The sequence below is a fragment of the Anopheles ziemanni genome, chromosome 3, assembly GCF_943734765.1.
Source record: "Anopheles ziemanni chromosome 3, idAnoZiCoDA_A2_x.2, whole genome shotgun sequence".
Classification (NCBI taxonomy): Eukaryota; Metazoa; Arthropoda; class Insecta; order Diptera; family Culicidae; genus Anopheles; species Anopheles ziemanni.
The window spans coordinates 76,055,205-76,079,517 of record NC_080706.1 but is presented as its reverse complement, the minus strand read 5'-3'; the positions used below and the strand labels follow the sequence as shown (position 1 = coordinate 76,079,517).

General features: G+C 43.3%; 1 protein-coding gene across 1 annotated transcript in view; it reads right to left on the bottom strand.

The window, feature by feature from the left end:
• LOC131287467 (beta-1-syntrophin) overlaps positions 1 to 13,699 on the bottom strand; it is a 67,770-nt gene extending 54,071 nt beyond the window's left edge. The window contains exons 1-3 of the mRNA XM_058316516.1: positions 13,488 to 13,699; positions 4,726 to 5,173; positions 3,063 to 3,297 (exon numbers count right to left, since the gene is read on the bottom strand). Coding sequence (XP_058172499.1) covers positions 3,063 to 3,297; positions 4,726 to 5,173; positions 13,488 to 13,699 — 895 coding nt within the window. The remainder of the gene's footprint in view (positions 1 to 3,062; positions 3,298 to 4,725; positions 5,174 to 13,487) is intronic.
• Positions 13,700 to 24,313: the final 10,614 nt, after the last annotated feature.

Sequence of the window (24,313 nt, the reverse complement as noted above, 5' to 3'; positions counted from 1 at the left end):
GACGTCAAATAGACGGACTGGATTAATAAGTGATTAATAAAACCATCTATGTTGTAAAAAGCAATTATTTAAAACCCAGGTTTTCCCTATTTGATTTTAATAACCCGCTAAATTGGTATAGAATATATTCATACTTATACAAATTAAGAAAAATTAAAATGTAAAAATGAAAACGTTTTTGGGGCGAATATGTTAAACAACATTTTCAAATTTCGTTTCAACCAAAATGGTACAACACTTTTCTTAACAGTAAATGGACTTAAGAAATGTTTTCATTATATCAATGATGTTGGTTGATGTTATTTGTATCTAGATGCTTACATTCTACTCAAATGTAAGACGTTACATGTTACTTGTTTTCAGTGTATGTGGTTCGTGTATAACTTGTTTAAAGGCTACTTGAGTTTTGAAATGTTGGTGATGCTCTTAAAAAGATAAAATGTTTGTGGCAACAAAAATAATTCCAACTGCATTAAAATTCTATAGCCCAATTTGCTGTTGGTATTTTCTTCAGATCGCTTGATTGTTACGAGCCTTTGCGATCCAAATCTCAACACCTTAAGAAGAATTCTAGCCTACCCAACAGCAAAAATCCACCCCTCTCGCTTTCTTTATCTTTCTCCACCGTAACGTTTAAAAGAAGAAGGTGCTTGCGGTTAATTTCGAGCCAGCAAATTTATTACGGTCCGGGGCCACCCGTTGTCAAATGGTGGGCAGAACATTTGGTCACGTCTGCGGCTAACTGTTGAGCTCCTCAAGACACTGCTTCGTGCGTCCCCCCCCCCCCCCCCCCCCCCCCCTCGCGCTTTCCGAAAGTGCCAACACGTTCCCAAACCGCAAATTAATGTTTCAATTCTGGCGACATTTTAATTTTGCTCGGTCGCGTACCAGCGTCTCGGTTAGCGTTGGTTTGGTTTGGTTTGGTTGGTGGGAAATGAAATGTTCTTATCAAAATTAGCGGTGTGCGAGCAGGACGACAGCATTTAAATACTTGCGGTCGATGTTAACGGTCCGATTTGATGGCTTTAATTGTAGTTTGATGGGTGTTTCAGACGAAAGGCCTACCCGATTGGGGGAAAGTCTGGCGCGTTGGCAATAAAACAAAACCATTTTCAGTGGCTTCTACTATCGCGTGAACAAGTTATCAATGTTTATTGACACTCGAATAGAAATTAAAGTCGATGGAGCTCATAAATGAGCCAATGGGATAATGAAAATGTTCGACAAAACTTCCTTTCGATCGTACCGGCTCACTACTGATTAAACGTTACCTTTAACAATCGAAGTATATGTTTTAGTTTTCCCTTTGAGAGTGAACCACCAGGCGCCTCCATCGGAAACAATCATTGCTTTTCTTCCCACCCCTAATGAGATGCCGGGGCACGTACGGCAAACAAACAATATTTTAATTTACCACCATTGTTTCTACCACGTACGCGCGCTCCCTAACATGGCAGGACAAACAATGAAACCTGATCGGTAAACGAAAAGAAAAAAAAACATAATAAACTGTCACAAACAATAAAACTGGATCCGCTTCTTTGCCATCCCTCGAAACGTTCGGCGCGTGCGGATGACGTATTGGTGGAAGCGAAAGACTGCAGCGTACGACAAGCTTTGCGAACGTGAAGAATGCACACGCTTTTTCCCCGTTCCCGGTACGAGAGCAACCGAGAGCGGAATGAAAACAAACAGCAAAATCCATCCCTTAATCAGCGACGGAGGGACATTTCAGTGTTGTTTTAATATTCCGTATGGTTACACTTTGGATTGTACCGCTCAGCAGCTTCATTGAGCTTTGGTCGGTTTGATTGTGTTTGTTTTCTCTTTTTTGGTTCCCTGCGCTATTGGAACTGCTTTATTCCTCACATGATTTCCCGCTTGTTTGGACAACGCTCTGGAAGCTCCGTCCAAGTGACGTGGGAAATGCGAAAAGAAAACAACGCACCGAGCTGACGCTCGCGTTACAGCACACGAAAACCGGTGCGTTTTTGCGTCAAGCAATTGCGCACTCATTGCGTATTCCATCTGGCAATGGTTCGGTCTTATAAATCATAAATCCAATTTCAGTGTCAGTTCTTTCGTGCAGCGTCATCTCTGGCGGTTCCTCCTCGTTGCGTGACCGACGTGCGGGTGCTGCGTGCTGCTGCTGGCATGACGTTTCTATATTGCCATTTTACTTTATCCTTCGTTTTTTTTTTCGTTATCCCCACAACCGACAGCGTTTTGTTCTATTGTAACGGTTTTTCTTCAACCGTGTGCTCCTTGAAGGCAGTCAGTTATTGTGGTTGGTGGCGTTTTTGGTATGCTTGCGACAGAAGACAGCAGCCAGCGTGTACCGGTGGCAACCAGCCAGGACGTGGACATGACGTTTTGCAGCAAACGATTGCTTGTTGCCCGGCGACTGCCACTTCCGCTCGGTGCTTTCTTGCTACGTGCCAGTATTTATGCCAACCGGAAACGAAACCGAGCAAGCAAATGCGTTCGTGTAGCAAATGCTCGCGGTGAAGGTGCTGCGTGATTTCCCCGATGCCTCGGAAAGGCAGAAAAGCGTGTGCAGGGTGTGGAGTCGGTATCACGCGCCTAAATGTAGACTTTTTCAATGTCGTTGTATTTCCAATTTGCAATATTTCCCTTTGAAGTTAAAAATCAATTTAAAAATGTTGCTTATGTAAACCAAATCCGATGGTTGTTCATTAACTTAAGTTTGAACTATCGTAAGCCTTATTATATTTCCTATATTTTTCATCTACGAAAAACTCAATTTTAAGCGAATCAAATGGTCTTCTCCTTTGAACACCTTGAAGGAATCGATCGAAGAGAAACGGAACACCGTCTGGTCACCAAGAATTGAGCAGCTTAGGCATAAGAAGCTGTTCACACCAACGTAAAACACCCCAACGCTGAAACCAACGCAACAGTGTCAAAAGCGGACTATCACTTGTTTTCCACTTCCGATCGGGACGGGAAATCCGGCCACGACGACAGCCGACAGTCGGTCCAGCGTTCGGTTTCACCCGGTTCCGGTGTTCCGGCGGCTCGTACTCGGCGCGTTCACCTACCTTCAAGATCGACGACACGTCCGGCCCGCTTCAGTGCCCGCACCGCCTCCTCGTGCGTCGCGTCGCGCAAATCCTCGCCGTTGACCGACAGGATGGCGTCACCGACGTACAGACCCTTCGCGTTGTCCGCCGCCATGCCGCGGAAGATTTTCGAGATCAGTATCGGCATCCGGTTCTCGCGCCCGCCCTTGATCGAAATGCCGAGACCGTTGTTGTCCGATTTGATGACTCGCACCTGTGGAGTAGGCGGGAAAAGGCGGTACAATTAGTTTCCTTCTATTTGCTCATGCCAGGAAACAGGAAGTCAAGGGTTAACACTAGAATACATTGCTTTGGAATCTTGTCCGAATGCTTTTTTGGGGTCATTGATCCCTATTTCTAAAACGCTATAACTTATATTTTATTTTTGAAGATTTTAAAAATCCTAATCCCTAAGCTGTTACTTTTTAGTATGTTTGTTGGCTATCTTTTGACGTTTTTAATTTCCACCTTCAAAATGTGGATTTTAAAATATTCCATAAGATGTTTCCGTCCTATGCTTTGTTCCGTTATTTCGTACGCGAGCATTTCGAAGCGTTATGCGGGATACGTCACTATGGGAATTAGCGTTATTTTCGATCTTTGAAGCCAATTTAAGGCGTCATTTGAATAAATAAAATCTAAAAAAACTCAATTTCTACCGTTTTTGCTATACATCGAGCAAACGGAATGATGAAGAAATGCATCGAAAAACCAAAAACGTCACAGGATAGTCAACAAATATACTAGAAAGTAAAAGTTTATGGGTTTGTAAAATCTTCAAAAATAGTAAAGTTATAGCATTTTAAAACCAAGGGTCAAAATGACCCCTAAAAAGCATTCTAGGGATAGTCAAGTTGGTTCTCGGAACTGTAGAACTGAAAAAAGTAGATGTAGGTTTGGATTTCACGAAGTGGTCTTTTTTTTGTAAAAATATTCTACCGTTTTCGAAATATTAAAATCGAAAGTTGCTTTAGGATCAAATTTAGGACCTATTTGGATTTTAGTGTTAACGAAAGCAATCAACTTTGATGATTTTGCGATATTCTGTTCATACAGTTTCAATACTCAAACCAACATTTTCAGACATGCCTAATCCATTGCCTACAACAGAAAAGAATTTAAATTCCTACGAAAAACCGCTTAAAAGAATTCTATTCTATCTTATTTTATAGTGATGATGTGAAAAGTGAAAATGATCGTATCTCAAGTTGAAAAGATTTGAGATTGAAAACGGTGCAAACTCAATTGCATACTTTTTGGCGCAAAAAACCAAACCCATGGTTAAGGAACTAAACAATTTACGGTCGAAACTCGATTGACTGTAAAATCAGTGTTCTGCACTGAGCATAAAACGTTCCTTACCCAAAACGTGGTGAATTATGCTACCATTTGGTTGGACTTTCTATTTCTATCCCGCAGGGGAGTTGCTTTTCCAGAACAACGCAAACCGAGCGAGTTGGTTGACCCAAACCGAAAAAAGGAGGTTTCAGAAGCGCGCGTGTGTATGTGTACGGTCGGGATGCATAGGGAGTGCTTTTATTGGGTCACGCGGGAAAAATGGGCGAAAAACAATACAAAAACTAACAACGGACTGTTCATATGTTTTCCAGGCGACAAAGCCGGAACCGGTCGGGCTACTCACGTGTCGCTTCTGGTTCGCCACCGAGTCGGGCACATCGCAGATCTCGGCGATGCCATTGTCGATGCTGTTGTTGTTGCTGTTGTGGTTGTTGTTGGTGCCAACCGGACCGCCGCTGTGTGTGTTGCCGTTCGTTCCGTTGCTGGTGATGCCCCCGCCGCTCCCGTTGCTGCTGCTGGTGGTCGTGGTGTTCGTGGTGGTTCCGGTGCCGCTACCATTGTTGTTGTTATTGAGGAAATTATCGCCACCGACGCCTCCGGCAGCCCCACCACCACCACCACCGCCCGGGCCACCGCCGGGGCCACCGTTCGGCAGGCTGACGCTCCCGTTGGCCGTGAGGGGCGTTGTGGCACCGTTTAGATTTTCCGACGAGTGGATCGACGGACCGGACGCGCCGGCCGACGACGGCTGGGAGGAATTGTTCGAGCCATTGTTGCCACTGTGGTTGCTCCTGCGTACGAGGGGGAAGGGCGAGGAAAAGAGAGCATGTGAGTGTGTGTTCATTAGAATCGGTACGAGCAAGTGGAAGGATTGTGTTTCACGGAAAAGTTTCTCCCCATTAAATGGCGTCGAATGCGTACGGTGGTGAAACTAACCGACCGACCGAGACGAGACAATCGGACTCGGTTCTAACCATTGGAATTATCATTCCTAACTCGCCCCGGGCCATCACTAGGTGGTTGGATAATACCGTGTGCGAAAGTTGGTCCTTTATTGGGCCATGATACTTTGCTCTAAACTTTTTCAGTTGCATTTTTAATTAAGTGACGCTTGATTTGAAATATCACACTTTACTTGATTGTTAGCGAATGATAAGAAAACATTTTAACAGTGAATAGATGGAAGAGTGATTTATCTTAATTCATAAATCCTCCCAATCCTGAGTCAAACTACGTATAACAGTGGGAAAAATCGATTTTGCTTTCATTCGTTTCAATTATAAGATACTCGCTCCAAATTGTAAGCCTCAAGCATATTCCCACAACGTGCTTTTGATAAACTCCACAACCAACCGAACCGCACCACGACGAAGATTGAACGGTTCCCATGATCAAATATGAATCAATGAGGGAAGCCGGCAACGAAGCACTCCGCAATCTGGTTGGATTCGATTACCAAACGCGGAAGATGGTTTTCATCAATTACACCGAAAACTTCGTTCGCCTTCCTTCGAGAATTCAAATCAGATGTGCGGTAGAGAGGATGCATTTCTTGGGCATCAGCTCGCGCAATTCCGTTCATCATCCTCATGCAGTTCCATTTGAATGGATCGCCCGGAGGATTACTGGGAGCCTTCTGCCAAGTAACCCCATTCGCCTCGAAAGTTCACCCACTTAAACCGCAAGATCTTTTGTGCAAGAAAAACCCATTTTGATCCTTATGAGATTTTTAACGTGAGAATGCAGACGTCTTTGGAAATGTTTGCCTCATCGCGGCAACACTTCCGAACGTGCAGTGCAGAGGATATGATGGAGAAGCATTGTGGAAAGACTACATCGACATAATCAAGCGCACCAAAACCCATTAAAAGATACATCGATTGCGATTGGGAGAAGAATTTGCTCCGAAATATAAATCGTCTAACGAACGCAATTCAACGATCTCATTCAGAACAGATGAGTCTTCTACGATGGAACAGATTGATATTGGAACCTTAAATAGGTTCAGTCCAAAGTGATAGAATTTCAGTTTACCAATTCTATTTAATTAAATCCAAATTTACAGTTAAACCATTCATTTCAATCAACACATTTGATTTGGTTACTATTTACACCACTTGTTATTCACGTGATTTCTAACGTTATCATCAACCTGGACAGTTACGAAAGTGTGTTTTTAGGTTGAGTTTGTTTGATTCCCTGGAGGCAACTTTTGCTATTAGTTAATAATTCTTAAAATAGTACAAAATTTCTAACTTAAAATAATGAGTCAATAAAGCTTTGATTACTTAATTAAAACATATTTCCAGAGTTGCAAATAGAAAGTGGAAGGAATTATTTTAATACCCCTTTTTCTGCTGTCGCTAAGTTGCAAGAGTCAACGGCGAATAAAGTGAAGTTTTCCACACATTTGTAAATGTCAGCTGCCAACACAACGTTAGATCCGGAACCCGGTTTTGGTCAAACTTGCCCAAAAACACTTTTAATGCGCGGATCATTCTCACCTAACCGTGGTTTGCCACGTCTCAATTGCCAAAATTCAACCCAGTGGAAAGCACATACACACACACACACACACGTATCCGGCAAAGAAAACTTTCAAAGAAAGCTATCGTTTCGTGGGTTTCAAGGATCCCTCCTGCGTGGCAAAACCCCGGACCAAAGTTTACCCCTTGGTTGGAAAACTTCTCACAGCACATCCCAATTGGGTGTTGGGTGATCGTATCCTGGTGGTGAAAGTGGAAATTAACGACATCGGTAGAAAATGGGGGTGGCATTTTAGGGTGGTTCACATGCCCGGAACTGGTTTGCAAAATGCTTTGGAGCATGTGATAATGTTAGTGACAAAATGAAACCGTTCACACGCAAGCACCGGAAATCAAGCGATGCGATAGCTGCACTTTTGCCATTCAATTCCTTGCTCATATTACACTGTTATTACTTTACATTAACATTCAACTTTACACTATAAAGATTTACTTAATCGCAATGATTATTACTAATTTATAGTTTGCACAACAGTTTTCATTTCTTGATTGAAGTTTCTTATTTTCAAATATGGCTCTTTCTATTGTTCTAGGGCCTCTTTTATATTCTGTCAACAAGAGAACTGAAAAAGAAAGCGTCTTGTATTTTTACAACACACTTCATCTGCAAAATTACGAAGCCAATACAAAAGCACCGGCCTTAACTCCTTTCAATGAAAAGCTCGAGGAACCTTTTCACAGCTTTTCATATGCTTCCCTTCCACGTAAGCCTTATCATCTCAATTTTCCCCCGGCTGAGGGATGAAAATAGTTGATCAAGCGCTCGAGGAAAATCGATCGAAGTCACGCGGGTCCCACGGTTGATAAAACCATGGGAAATGTACGACGGATGGGGATGGAAAATCTTTACCGTGCGTCGCGGCGGAATGGCGGAAGTTAGTGGTGGTACCGGGGGCTGCATGAAATATGTTATGGAATTTCGCATTTTCCCTCGCGAACCGTCCGGCAAAGTCGCGCTCGGGTGGGATCAAGGGAAGAGCCTTCTTCCGGCGCTGGCGTGCTCTATTCAATTAATTTTCCCGCAAAACGTGTTGCTTTGGGTGGAAAATTGATTAGTGACGGTAATTATTTATTAATCTTTTCTCTTCCATGAACACCAATCCCTACTTCTCCCTCTCTCCTTTGCCTTTCATTCTGCCATTTCCAGGACGTTGTTTCTTGATGGCTACGGCTCAATTAGTACTGCAAACGGACGGTATGAGTGTGCGTATGTGTGCCCATGTGCGTGAGGGTGTGTTTTACTATATGGAAGGATGGTCCGGGTTGACTGTTTCCCAACAAGCCGTAGAAAATTATGCGTGATTAGCGGCGAACTGGCACAAACACTCGTTACACACGTGAGAGCGCAACGTTGGATGTGTGTGTGTTTGTGCACCGTTTGCTATCGAGATTCCCAAGCTCCTGAGATGGGCGAATAGGCTTAGCACAAGTCTTTGGCAGGATAAACATCTCCCAACCTCCGCCGCCCGCGAACAACGAGAGTACATTTGAAAATATGAGTCCAAAAAGGAAGAATTAATTGCGCCTGAAGTTAGGCTACCTGCAGAGCCATAAATTAATTTGAAAACATCTCACAAATTCCGTTTTATTTTTTCCCTTTACTTCTACAAACTCAAGGTGAAAAAAATCTACAAAGAAGATAAAAATGTCCACCGATATTACACACTAATGCTCACCGTGCAGAATCAAGAGGAATTATTGGCCGCCAAGCATATTGGCCCTCTTCAACACACGCTACTCAGGAATGCGAAGCGCTCACATCTTTCCCCGGCCATATAGTGCACTTGATTAACATTTATACTCATTCGCTCGTCGTTCGACATATGAAGTTCCTTGCCGGACGGTTGCCACACCGAGGATGAATGGAAATTAGTCGTGGAAAGTGCCACCAACGTGATTGGGAGGGGAAAAAATGTGCCACCTAAAAGGACCCACTGGTGACAGCACACAAAAACACACACACACACACCCCGGCTCGAGTCTATGAAAACGTGATTAGGTTGTAGTGTGGATTATAAGTAAATGAGCTGTTCCTGACGGGCGGCTGGACGTTGGATGTTGTTTCGAGCGAACGAGCGAAACTGCGCCGGGCCGCTGCTGGTACCCGTATTTCTTGCGTCATCAGTTTATTGAATCAAATTAGGGGGTAGGCGGCCAACGTGCGCGCGAAAAGCGAACGACGTGGTCCGCATATTTCTCTTCCTGCCGCCATTTGGGCGAGCGAGATTCTTCGGAGAAGGATGCGTAATTCAATTCCGTGCGCAATATCGCACTCCGGCTCGTGGACGTTCGTGGCGTAATGGTTCTTAAGCATTTTCAATTAATTCCGCCATAAGTAGCATCGTCTTGGTTGGTCTCGGGACAAGATGCTTATCTTCGCAGTTTCAGTGTTGGACTTGATATGATAAATACTGCTCCATTCCGTGTTTGTTTTCCATGCAGCAAGAAGCGCTTCGCACCAAAGCCTTTGGATGGAGGAACTTTTCCCATTTTCCTTTACATAGGTTAAAACTTTACCTTTTTTAATGTATGAACGCGTTTTTGATTTTGGGATCTTATTTCCACTAAAAATTGCGTGCTTTCTTAAACTAATTAAATCGTAATTTATTTTTTGTTCGATGCTCTCTTTTAAAAATTATGCGGCTTAAATGTTTATAGGCCACATTAATAAGTTTTGAAACTGAATGTAGTATCATCCCAAACGAGAAAAACCTCAAATTTTATGGTAATTTACAAAATATCAAAAAATCTGAGTGGTGTTATTCTTGTTTTTCTGACTGTATTATGTTTTGTTATTTGATAAGGTAGTGTACAGAAAAATGAACATCAAACTTACGGTTTATATTGAAGCAATGAAGTATTGTACAAAAAAACAGTATATCCTTAATACAACTAAAAACACCTGAAATTGGTTTTGAAATGTCTTCTTAGCGATAAAAAAAACGTTCCAATGGTGATGTGATTAACGATCATAACGTGTTTTCAAGCCTCGTAATATAAAAACCAAAAAATTAAAAGTTCCTGTTTTAATTTAATGACCCACCTTTTTATTGAACAAATTTTCAATTGTTTCCGATTTTCAATAAAAAAAAATATCCCGACACATTAATTGCTTCTATTAAATAGCCATAAGCCTTTGAACCTTTTCGCCCTTTTCCTCCGCCATCCGCTTTTCTTGTAGGCTTTCTAACGGCAATAAATTTGACGCAAAATTTCCAAAAACCACCCACACACACATTTTATCGCCCATTAGTTTCAATTACCTGCAATTCCGCCGTCCTCCGCCCGATTCGAGCTTGTGAAAGTTTCTCGAGCCACGTGACTAAGCCCCCCGAACCGGCCAGGAATTGCAGTCAATTTTGCCATCGCACTTCGGAACCTATTAAGCGATCGCCGTTCGAGGTTCTTAAAGCATTTCAAACGTTCATAAAAACCAACTGATGTGCATTTTCGGAGGTTGTGGAAAAAAGAATAACATTCAAAAGCTCCCATAAAGACGAACGACGAACGGAACCGAACCCCCCCGGAAACGTCATACCAGGGTGCGTATATGTATGTGTGGGTGTGTGAGCAGCTTTGTGGTTTAGAAAATGGCCACCCCTAATTGCTTACCGCATGCGCCGGTGAGAATGATGGCGGCTTTTAACGGGCATCGGGCAGCAGTTGTTCACTTCTTACACAAGCAGCACCCAGAAATGAGTCGCCGGTGGCGAATTCCGGCACCTCGGCAGAAGAAAATCGCGCCCAAAATCCTCGCAAAATTTTCCTTAAAGCCCTCCTTTATGCGCCAACCAAATAGCTGCACCTTTTCCCCCCGTCGGGAAGAGAATATCGACCCACTTTCCACTTTGCTAGGCTTTTCTGCCTTCGGATCGATGTGGTTTATTGGGTCATTTGCGGGCGCACCTGGGGACGGATGCTTTTATCGTGCCATTATGGGGCGCCTACTTTCATAATTCATCTCTCGGCGTGGCCTTAACGTTTGGTACAAGATTAGGAGAAACTTGTTGGCAGTTTTCCCGGCAAAGTAGCGGAGAGCTGGCATGACACTTTCGAATGAAAACTAAGCGGCAATATAGAGGATCAAACATCCACTTTTATAAAAAATATATTCATCCAACATGTTTTTTTACATGTTTTTTTTACCAAGTAAAATAAAATAACTTTTATCCACACTACCTCTTTTTTAATTTTCCTCTCATTTGTACTATTTTATTTTCTTCTTTATTTTCCTGTTTATTAGATTAAAGCTTATTTAAACATTGTCACAGTTTTCCATCAAACATCATTTCGAGTATAAATTTTCCTTAGATTTTGTGTAGCGCATCTACAATCGATTCAAAATTGACCATCGGTAAACTGATTGCATTGGTCCTGGCCAAACACAACACGTGATGCAACGAACGCTGCAGATCGAATCCGTCAAACCACAGAACACGTCCCCGCAACATCGAGCGTTGCAAAAGAAGAGAAATAAAAAAAAAACATTATTTCACTCCACAATACACCCGGACCGCAATCTACGTAATCACAAAACGAAACCATTTCCACTAAACTAAGCTTCGAATCATTACGTACGATGGCCGGACGCTCACGTCAGGTGCCCGGAACCTCAGTCCGTCTTTTCGGATTGCGAAATCAAAACACTGCCTTTCAACCCGTCGTTTTTTTTTTGTTGCTTTGTTTTTCCATCCAAACCAGACATTCGCTGGTGAGACGTCGACCGGAATCGGGTCCTGCCCGGCGGTCCTTTTGGTGGCCTGCAACGAACCGGATACGTTCGGAAGATATCATTCACAAAACGCCCTGCCGTTGACGGGGACCATTCGCTGGCTGTGTGTGTGTATGTGTGTGCTTTCGAGGCACCCGTACCGGGATTAATTAAACCAAACTTGTTTCCGCAAAACGGTTCACCGTACGGAAGTGTCCCCATGTTGGGGGCCATTTTTATACGCCATCCCACCCGAGTCCGCACCCCGACACAACACTCAATTTTGCGTTTTTCATCAGCTTTATTGGAAAACGTCGGGTACGGCTCGTCGTCGTCACCGATGCATCCGTCGAACCGGTGCCGAAGATCTTCTGCCCAAAATCGTGTCGAGTGCGGCATCAATTTGCGCCGATTGCTCGACGATAAACGACGGAAGCAAGCGACGCGTCACGGTGACGTGCCTACATATTGCTCGTCGACTGGTACGTCGGAACGTCGGGTGGGAAAAAACTGTCCAATACTGTGGCCTTCTAATTTTTCCATTTCCGGGCGGCATTCCCTTGAGCAAACAGCCAGCGGAATTGACCACCGAAATGCAATCCTGCAAATCGAATGATGGCGGGGAAAAGCAACGCAAAACATTCGTCGTGGTTCTTTTCCCATTTTTGTCAGGTTATTTTTCCATAGTTTTTGGCAATGTGTGTCGTGTTGTTCTATTGTTGAAAATGTATTAAGAATAGATTTTCCACCTTTACAAAAATGAACAGCTGTCAAAACCAAGGGTTTTCCAAGCTTTATTTATGCCTTCAATCAATAACGCACGTTTTATAAATCTGTTGAATTAATATTTAACCTGCACGCGGTTGAATAAACTGTATATTTCAATAATAAATTTGCTGTTAAATTAATGATCGTAACCTGTGCCATATCCGTACAACGCGTATCATTTATCCTACGCACTTTTCCTATTTGGGATAACAAAAAAAGTACAATCGCACCTCAGGTCACGGAAAAATCAAACCACTCGTAACGCGATCGGTTTTTATCTTCGTAATCAAGTTTAATTGACCATACGTCAGCATAATGCTGCACCCGCTCTTTCCCGTCATTGGTCATTGCCAACTGGACCGCCATAGAACGATCCAAGCAGCCGCTCGAAGTTTTGCAAACGACCAGCAAAAACGTGACGATACGGTTGGCCACATTAATAAATTTGATATCAATCAGTCAATCAAAGCCACGGACGCGGATGCGAACCACCCGATGTTGCACCGACCAACCATTGTGTGGGTGGTGGTTGCTGTGTGGACCACGCTTTATCACACGGCATTGATGGATGAAATTGACCGACCGCGTGATAGAAGTAATGTCTGATAATTTCAACCACCGTGTGCAGTAACGGAAAATTTGAAACGATCAGCGGAAAAAAAAACTACAAAAACGGGCTCGCTCGGACGGGCCCTTTAACTGATTCGTGGGAACCATTGTTGTGGGAGCCAATAAGGTTTTGCAATCGGGAACGCATGGCAGCAATTATCGTGCTCCGTGCTGGCGGATAAATTATGTGAAACGCGACTCAAACCGATTTTAAATACCGCCACGGTCCGGTTTCAAACTGCATTTTAAATGGTAATTACTGGCCGCACATAAATTCACCCATTACTGCTACGGGGGAGACATAAATTGATTTAACAATAGCAGCCGCAGGCACACAGGAATATTTCTGTTATTGTGCTTTCACAGAACTGTGATTATTCTAATTTTTCCCTTCAAAATCGCTGGTAAATATTTACGCCCAAATGTATGTAACAAACGATGCATCCTAGCATCTTCGTTTTTTAAACTTACCCTAGCGTGCCGTTTAGCGTCGTGGAATGGTCGATCGGTTCACAGGTTTCGTCCAGACTGACCGAAATGTACTCCGTCTCGAGGCTGACCGACACCCGATACCAGGCCCCGCGCACCCGCGTCTCCAGAATGCCGCTCCGGACGCCAGCACTGGTGGCCACGATCGACGCCGAGCCCGGGCTCGTCCGGCTGATGGTGCCCGATTCCACCATGCTTCCCACTGGTGCCTAGGCTAAGCCTGTCTCTGTCTCGAACACGACACCACACGAACTGCGACGTTCGCCTATCGTCCTGTAACTTTTTCCACTGAACTTTGGGATAAATTTCAGCGAATTGAAGCCGCACTTGTTTGTTCGTATTTTGTTGCGCTGGTTAAGTTTCTTGTATTCCAGCTAACGATAGCCCACAACTGCTCTCCAGGAGGCCATTTTGACATTGAGTTGTTGATCGTCCTTGTTTGCTACCAATTTTGTTTGTGAATTTTATTTTTCCTGTAAGAAAAAAGAAAGGAATGATATTAATAAATGTGGATCTATCTTACATTGATTTTGTCAAAGGTTAAAACTAGAATACATTGCTTTGGAATTTGGAATTTTGCTTTTAACAGTCATTTTGACTACTCTTTTTAGAGTGCTGTAAATTCTTTATTTTTGAAAATATTTCGAATCTGTAAACGTCAGCTTTTTAGTATATTTGTTGACCATCTTTGGGCGTTCTTAAAAAATTTGAATTTTTTTTTTCATTAACTCCTTCACAGTCTGGCCAATTTGAGAAATTGGCTCAAAAAATTGTCACACTTTTTTTTAATTTTTGTATAGTTTTTGGTAAAGAACCAAATAAAAAAATTAAATATTCCAATTTTTGTTGGGATTTTATTGTTTAAATCAGGGGTCTCCAAACTACGGCCCTCTTCTCCTTGGGTAAATGAGGCCTAACGCTACGGTTATTCCACCCAATGCGGCCCGCGTTAAAAAAAGTTTGGAGACCCCTGGTTTAAATGATGGTCAGTTTGCTTGTGTGTTATTTGTTATAGTGATAAGCAATGATTTGCCGAAAATAAGCGAAAATTTGGTTGAATTGCATCGATTAGTGTTCATTATATGAATAAAAGTTAACAAACATGTTAGAACGTGTTTACGAAGCAGGGACACTCGAAATAAACGACGCGCAACGAAAGTAGAAATGAAACGTGCGACAAAAAAAGCAGTATAAATTCCATCCATAAAACTGTGAAGCGGTTAATGGTTTAGTATGTTAGCTTCCTTTTTTTCCTTCTTTATTTACATTTTAAATTTTGAAAAAAATAAAACATGAAAGGGATTCAAATTCCATTTAATTGCATTTATTTTGCTTTCCACCGACCATGAAAAAACTAAAAACGCCAATAGATAGTCAACAAATATAATAAAAAATAGCAGGTTATAGATTTGAAAAATCTTCAAAAATGGCGAAGTGTTAAAAAAGCGGTCAAAATGACCGCTAAAAAGCAATTTAGGGGTGGTCAGCTTAGTTTTACGTACTGGTTGAACAAAAAATCGGAAATTTTTGTTTTAAATGTAGCTTTGGATTTTAAGAAAGATCTTTTTTTTGTAAAAATATTCAGCCTGGTTTTAGATATTAAATTCTAAAAATGCTTTGCTGTCAATATGATCCCTATTTTAATATGAGTATTAAAAGGGACCTTTAAATCTACTTTATCACATTATATTAAATATGAATGCAAACAGAACACCCATTCCATCATAAGTAGGTCGACTGTTAGCGCTTGTTGTAATTGAATCGCTGATAAGAAAGAAGAGCTCTCTTAGAGCTCGCTTGGGCAACTTTCCTTTAGACTACTACCCCATTCAGTAATCGCTTTGCGTTATATTTTTTGAACCATAATGGCCTCCCCCACTGGACGGGCAGAGTTGGAAACTTTCCCCGACTGGCATTAACTTCCTCTTCCGTGGGCTTTCATTAAATCGAAAAAATATTCTTCATTCTCGCAAGACACAAGACAAGTAAGCAATACAAACAAAAACCCTGAAAGCACCCTGAATGACACTCGAGCCGCTCTACGGAGCGCCGGGCTCTTCCCGATGGCTCCTCGAGGTGGGATGGATTTTCCCAGCAGGTGGGTGAATTTTCTATGCCCGCAACTTTCGTCTTTACGTTGCGCGCAACAAACTTTTCAAGCGGGAAAAACTACTCGGCGAAGCCAGCGAGGGCCTAAGGCCTCGCACAAGTGAATCAAGGACAAAGCGCTTCTCCAGCGCCCTTGGTGGGGAGGGGGTAAAATGAGTCAGCGAACACAAGCACAAGCCCACTCGCCGCGGATAAGGGCGGTGGTTGTTTTTTTCTCGCCTAAGCAACCGATGGAAAACTCTCGTGCGCCGCGATAAAAGAATCTCTTTAATATCAGTGAAAGCTTCCTCCCGAGTGGCGACCGAGTGGCGGCGAGGGATGTGGACTTTGCGGTAAAGCAGGGGCACACGTTTCGGCATTGTCTTCGGGCGCGAGAGGGAAAGCTCGGCTGCATGGGAAAACCTTTCGCCGCAGCGCCACACGGAGCCCAAAAACGCCGAAAAGGTAATATAAAATTATGATAATTGAAACTTTCAGCCGTACGGCACCGGGAAAACCCGTCGCGAAAAGCAAGATGGCGAGCTAGGAGAAGGGATGCGTTGTTCCACGAGCGCCCGAGAGCGTGCTGGAGCCACTTCAAGGATGAATTCAGCCACTCCAAGTGGCTCTGGGCCCCGGACGGGAAATGCTGAGCTGAGTCTGTGTCAAGGACAGCTCGTGCTTTCGAAGTTTTCCGCGCGAAGATGAGCGGAGAACTTTTCACCTTTGCCGCGCGCACTAGCGCACTTTGCTTTCGCGTTACTACGTGAAGTGGTTTGCTAGAAAGGGGTTTTTCCAAGCAAGAGGAAACCTCCCGGGACTGACATCAACAGATGAGACACGAACGGTTGACTACAGAACAAAACGCGATCCAAAGCATTGAAGGACATGCAATCCTTTCCAAGTGGAAAATTCCCCTCAGAAACAGTGGAAAAAATAACGAAAATGAAATTTGTTTCTTTTGAGGGCACTTTTCCTCCTTTAGAAAGCAATCCTTTAATTTCGCTCTTTGAATAGTTTGCTCTGCAAGTTTTACTAATTTTCAAACATTTTATTAACGTAATTTTGTTGCTCGTAATCGACCAAGCCGGTTAAAATTTCCTCCGCCGCAGGTAACCCGGCGTGGATAACACAATATTTTCTCAAAATGTGTTACAAAATGCCCATGTTTGAGCGAAAGAACGCTAGCGGAAAGCGAACGCCACCGACATCCCTTATCAAAGCCGCAAAGTAATGAGTAACAATTTTTCATTTTCCCTTCAACATTTAACTAATGATATTTAAACACACGAGGGGGTTGGGAAAAACCGGACACCCCCACGCAGCCAAAAACGATCTGCTACTGCCCTCCGTACAAATTTTCCGCCTAAGCTTACATTTTTCATCTCGGCCCTTAATTTGTCTTCAATAAACGTTGACTGAGGCCCATTTCCATTAACGCTCGGGAGATATCCATCCACCGGCACACATACGGCACCAAACCCCACTTATTCGGGGTTCCTTTTTTGGCAGAGGAAAACTTGATTACAGAAGTACCGATCTCTCTCTACGTCGGGGTTTTTCCGTATCCATTCCGGCTCCCCGGCTGTGTTGTTCGTTTTTCCCGAGCAAAATGTTTGCCATTGCCGGCGTGCCGGTGAAATATGTCGGTGAATGTAGTTTTTCCTCTCCTACTTGCTGCTGAATGTTATCCGTTTTTTTTTCTTACGGCCACGATGTAACCCGTTAATGGACTCGGGTGTTTATTCAGGACTACGGTATGGTTTGATTTCGCAAATCAAGTACACACACACATACAGGCCCGTGCATCAGCTTTAACTGATGGCTTTTCCCACTGGAAGAGGAGGGGGGGAGGGGGGGGAATTTAGCATCCCTAAAACCGACCCTCAAAAACATGCGAACAGAATTTGAGCGCCGGGAAAGTTCCGTCCAACGGTTGCATTGTTCGAGCAGAAGTCCTTTCATGTCCGGGTGACGCCACGTTCGAAAAGGAATGTCCCTTTGCATTTTCCCCCCACCCCCACTGATCGATGCTCGATAGCCCGTGCGTCGGGTGAGTGGAAGGGGTTTTTTAAGGGGAAAATTCAACCACACGTGCAATGTCATCGAACAATCATCCCGACTTTCAGCTGGATTTTGATTTCCCCGCATCTGAACACACGACATCGGTGGAATGCTGTTGCTAGCTCCACCCGTTTGAACCCGTTTTCGAATTCACCGTCCCATTGTTGGAAAGCATGCTAAACGTGAAAACTATGCTCCACACCCGATGGGAACGATAGCGCCTTCAATGGGGCCGGGAAAGGTTTATTTTTCCTCCATGTCATTATGTGTTGTTTCATTGAGGTTTGTTCGATGGAAATTAGTTTTGTAACAATTTGATTATCGACTTTCGATCAAATTTATCCTTTGTTTGATTTATTTGCGGGTGCATGTTTTATTCAATCCACCGAAACGAGATCTCTATGGTACCATTAAAATACATTTTCCATGTACACACATTTTCATTTTCTGATTTGTAAAGAAATAGAGTAACAGGTCATTGTTTGTGGATCAAAATTTGGAATTTAAATTTAAACGAAACATTCTGCTAATAATACCGATACATAACCACGAAAAACAATGTAAAAGAACCTCCGCCCCATTCGGGAAATCGCTGAAAAGCTCGCATAATATTTTGCAAATACCTATTACTTCCGCATTATTCCGCGCGTTTCGCGCTGCCTGCCTGGCGATGTTTCTTTTTCCACCTGCATTTTCCCAGCGCGCGATACCTCCCTTTGATCTCAAGTTTTTCCCCACCCCGAGGCAACGTGAGAGCAGGTATTTGCTTTTGTTTTCCTTTTCGAGCGGTAACATTACTCCGGAAAAAAAGGAAAATGCTCCGATACTTTTCGGAGCGGCAAAATTGTCTTACGCCGTCATTAAATTCTCATCAGACGATCATCGTGTTTCCGTGCTGCAACCCCGGAGCCGGTGGAGCTTTTCACGATGGTTTTCCCAGTTGACTTCAGTCTCTGCCTCTGTGTGTTTATGTGCGTGTTTTTTTTTCTTGGCTGGATTTGTTTGTTGAAAAGTTTTCCAAAACCCACCCTTCTCGAAACGGAGTCAGATACATCTCATGTATCTGAAGTTATTTTCTTCCCTCTCTCTCTTCCCCTTTCCCTTCTTTCATCATCCTCATCATCGTCATCAGCTTTCATCAAAACATCCTTTCTTCAATGTAACGAAACCGAGCGAAAACATCTCTACATCTTTTCCAAAACGCCCTCTCCCTGTGCAATTTGGCAAGAAGATTAATTTCCCGAGCCAGCGGATGGGAAAAAGTTTTCATTGCTGCATTCCGTCATCCATCGCTCAAACTCGCGCGCCGTGTGTGCCGGAAAAGTTCTCCAACGGCGATAAGCTGATGTGCTTCGTTTCGGTGACAAAAAGCACCGTATCGCTGACAGCTTCTCGAACGAACTCCACACGTATTTTCGCGAAACCGCGGTGGAAAATCGTTCAGTGTTGCATCCGGCACCTACGGAAAGATTAACGTTCCTTGGAGAGCTGCAAGAAATTGGGATCTCAAGCAACAATTACTGAACGCTTGTTGGTTTCTCAAAATCTGCATGGAAAACAGGGTTTTCGGGATGGAGGTTTCATACGTGATTTATCATGCGGGTGAATATATTAAATTCCAAAAATTATGGACCTTCGAGAAGAATGCATGAAGCGTTCGGGAAATTATCAACGCCCTAGGTTTCACATTCCTGAAAAATAATAAAAATTTGAAAGTGTTACATTATACACACAACAAAAACCGAGTCGACATCAAAACAATATTTGCCTGTGGCAGTGCCGCATACAGCTTAAAACTCCTTCATTGCACTGGAAGTTGTTGAAGTTGTCTGCAGAAAAAAAAGGCAACCCTCAGGGGACATAATATAACTCACCTGTCGGCTCGGTTCGCCGAAAACGACCAACGGGTTCCATTATATCGGCACAAACTCGGAAAGTGGACTTTTGGAAAAGTTTGATGGTGCACATCTCACTCTCCCCGTCGAAGGGGACAACAGTTTCGCAAACCGCCAACCAGAAGCGTTGGTTATTTAGTGTCGTTAAACTACGCTTACCAGTGGGGCGGAAACCGCACCATTTCGCACGCTTCGCTCATTCCGGAAGAAAACCAAGCCTCCCCCGGAAATGGTGTCGCGCGGTAAAAGCGCGTTAAAAATGCCTCTCCTTTTTTTAATTAAACTGGGATTAGAGAGCACTTCGGGAGCGGACCAGTTTGCACTATTTACGACCAGTTTCGTCCTTTCCTTAACCGGTGCGACCCGGAAGCGGGCGCCATCTCTCCCCCTACAGGTGTCAAAACGGGAAACGGTTGGCTGTGTTGTTTTCGTTTGAAATTTTCCCCAAAACGTGTTTCCCGGAACTGGTAGCTAAGGCAAAAACGAAATTTGCCTTTCACCGAAAAGCTGGAGATTACTGGCGCTTTGATCGTACACGGAAACCACAACACACTACTGAGAAATCCTTCCGGAACATCCTCCAAAAAGCTACCGCCTGGCGCAAGTGACTGCGGAAACAAATCGTTTTCCTGGAACGAGAGAATATAAACTACCCACTTCACGTTTCATCCACCCAGCGTAGCGCCGAGGAAACAGTAAAGTTTTTAAAACAGTGTCCAAACAATGCTGGTGGGTGCTCAGGACACGATGTTTTCCGTTGTCCACAGGGTATCGCCTGGAAAATATTCGGACGCGAATATTGCGCATTCTGCACTTCTTTCCCCGGTGCCGCTTTCCGGTAGGCCGAAGCGTTGTTCACACTTTTATATCGAATTATAACTTCTTCCTTCACCCGAAGGGATTTGCATACGTCCCACAGAGCTAGCAGCGGGCTCGGGATGACCGGGTGGTTGATTTTCCACTGGGAGAAAATGACAAACGAGTGCGGTACCAGAAAGAAAACCAGCAAAAACCACACCTTCCCGGCCACGAGCACGAGGGAGTGATGTTAGTGCTTACGCTCTCGACAGTAAGTCACCGGAACGAGGACATCAGGGTTTGGAAAAACGGTGACCTTCCGAGGGAAAAAACTGTTACTGGCTACCGGAAACCGGAATATCTTTTAAGGTGTATTTTTGCTGTCCGATTTTTAGTGCTTCCGAAGTCCTTAAACCCGTTACTGTGTGTTTTATTTGAATTTAATTTATTGAAACTATTCTTTGCATACTTTTAGGCGTTTAAGATTCGTTCGTGAAAACAGAATTCAAATTGTTCAGTTAGTTTATTTGTTAGTCTATAATTGAGAACAAAACCACATAGAAAAAAATCAATAGATCAACAAAAAAAGTAGATCAATAAAAAATCTTTTTAATTTCAATTAAACTAATTTTCCTAAGGAGAAAACAAGAATACATTTTGAAAGCAAAAATTAACAGCGTTCACGTTCCGTTTCTTGATTTGCATAAATGTTTTGCAAAGTGTTCTACTTTTTAAAAGATATTTTATGATGTACTGTCAATTTATACTTTACTTTCTGGATGATTTCACACTTTAAATACTTCTAAATAAACTTTATTAACCATGTCAATTAACAGCTTTAGCGAGAGTCGTACTCCATTTAAAAACAGTTAAGGCAAACGTTAACAATACAACCATTTTCTTCAGGCTACTTTAATTTAACTTTAACTCACGCTTCTTATTTATTTAACGACTTCGAAACGTGTCACGGCGTTGTTTATCCTGGGAAAATGAAAATAAGTGTTTACAAAACGCGCACGGTTAAATATTTGTCGCCAATGCGATTTCGCTGCGGCATTGGGCCGGAAAACACGCTCCAGGCCAAAAAAGATGAAAATCTTTTTCCTATACATTTCCCAAGTACGGGTGACCTTTTCGTCAGCCTCCGCAAGGAAAATCAAACCGCTAGGGTGCGGCCCTTTCCGGACGCCATCTCCATTCCGTGATGTGCGGTGGAAATCTGACAGTTTTATTGCTGATTCAAAATACTTTTTAATACCGGGTTCAAATTGAAGCCAATCTGTGGGGCAATAATCCGTTCGTAGGAAAAACAAAAATCCCATTTGAAGCAAAAACCCGGACGATGTTGGATAACATTCACAGCCATCGAAAATAAAACACCACAAAACTGATAGGCTAGCTAAGGGGGCGAGGTCAGTGTGTGCAAAAGGTACTGCAGCGTTCAGTTCATCCATTTTGGTAACCAAATCCCTCCGCTCAGCTCGGACGCCTTCGTTTTAGAATAAAATTTGTCTAGATTAGAGCGAACGAGTCCTTTTTTTATCTCACCCGTTATCTCTCGTTTCAACCGAAGGCAATCACACCACATAGATCATAAGGGGGTGCACAAAATGATAGTTTCAACTATTTCCCACCTAAACCAAGGGGCATTACGGAGTGAGTTACATCCAGCAATGGAAAATGCCTTGCTCGATGATTAATTGGGCCCAACCCCCGGACAAAAAAGGATGGTAGCTTAGGACTTTTTCCTCCAGCACCACGTATGATTAGTTATGGCTCAAAGAATGAAGAAGAAAAAAACACCCACAAAGGGCCTTTAATCCCTCGAGCAAACCGATTTCGGTGAACGAGCGCTTTTCCAACCGGTTCGGGTAATTTTTTCTGCTTGAATCAAATGTCAAACATCAAAGCGGAACGACTTTCATGCAAGCGAGCAAACTGTTCTTATTTATCAAAACAACATAATTTTCGTGTTACCTCGAATAGTAAGCTTTGTTCAGAACGGAAGACATTCCAAATTAATTCTTTTGGAGTAATGATTATATCAATCGATTTTTTCCAACATTTTCTTCCTTTTATACCGACGAAAAAAAAAATGTTGATAAATTAACAGCTTTCAAAATTAATTCTGAACCAAATCCATTAAACAAGCAAAAGAAAACGCTCAAAATACTACGCGCCTTCGTCGCTCTATGCAGACCCCTCCCCCTCCCCCCGTCCTGGTGCAAAAGTCAAACTAAAATGTTTGCGAGAAAAACGATTTTATGCTGCATCGCAATTCAGAAGAAGCGAAAAAAACACACACACACAGAAACCGCCGCGTCGACAGCTCAGATGATGACGCTCGGAAAAACACGTTAACGTGAAGAGGGAAGTACACAACACCGGCAGTGTGTTCCTGAAGGCAACCGGATGAAGGGAAGTGCTTTGAATATTCGCTTTTCCAACGTTGCATACACACTCACACACACACGGTCCCATCCGTCCTAACAGTTGGCTGACGTTGACATTCTTTTGATGTCACAAACACTCCCAGGCAGCATTTGCAGCGTGGCGCGCGTGTCGTGAGGGGGACGGGGGAAGGGTGTGCAAGAATTTCGAGTCCCTGGAAAAGCGTTCCAAATCCATCCACGCCACGCAGCACGACAGCGTGCAGTACTCTAGATTAATCATAAACCATCCCGACTCGCGCGGGGTGCGAAAACTCTATCCCGCATCGCTTCTACCAAGTGCAATTGCATCCTTTTGGGGGATGGGGAGAAGCCTAGGGTTGACCGTTCCGGGGTCGGGCTTAGTGGCGCAGTTAAATGTGTTAACCCCTGCTCATCTAAAATGCCGTTCCGGCAATCCCGGGGTTCGGGTGGAAAATGCCGCGTTTGATGCGCCCCGTGCCTTTCGACAGATGCAAATTATTTATCCCTCGGAACGCAAAGTGGAGGGGGGAGCGGGCCGATATGGGAAGGAAATACTGACACGTACACGAATTCCACCAAACACTGGCGTAAAATTTAGCAGGATGTTTTAAGGAGAAAGGGATGACCGGGGAGGCAGAGGGTGTGTTAAAATTCTGCATCCTTGCAGCATAATCTGCAACGAAAACCTGCACCATCTGACGCAGGGAAAGTGCTTGCATAACTGCGGGTTTCCCACCCATCCTCCGTCCCGGGGCCCCACTGCCTCGTCTGGTGCGTCGTGGTGCACTTTTGTAAATGCACTTTCTTTGACGCCGGACTTCCCGCACTTGCTTCAAACCGCAAGCTTCACACGTACGCATTTTACACCAGCTGCACCCAAAACACGCCGGATGATGCTTCATCGATGTTTTGATAACTTGTAGCTTTCCGCATTTCCCTCGGCCAGGCGGCAGCTGTCCGGGATAATGCATCAAAGCACACTACAATTGTTGCATTGATTAAGCCACCCGGGGATTTCCTGGTCTTTATGGAAAGAAAAGGAAAACTTGAACAGGCCCAATAAAAGCATTTACAAACAACCCTTTTTTGCCTAGCTTTTATCAAATCCATTCCACTGATAATACAAATTAATAAAGACTAACATCAAGTTTCTTTAACTAATTAAGTAATGTGATTGTTTTCCTGTTGAAAAGCACCCACTTTTGAACAAATTTCGTGAATATCAATGTATTACTTAATTGCGTTTGTCGCACCTTTTCTTTGTTGAAACTTTAGTGTATAGAGAATAAGAATCTCGAAAACAACAAGAAATAATTAATCAATACGAAACATACTGAAGTAACTAAAAAAAATCAAACTCGCATGAAAAACAACAACAAAATAAAAAAAAATAATGAAGAAAAGAACAACCTTGAAAAATAATCAGTTGTCGGTGGTAAGTAAAACAGTGTAAAAGTTAAATTTTTCAAAAATTCCAAAAAGCAATCAAACTTGCATGAAAAACAACAAAAAAATGAAAAAATGAATGAATATAAGGACATCCTTGAAA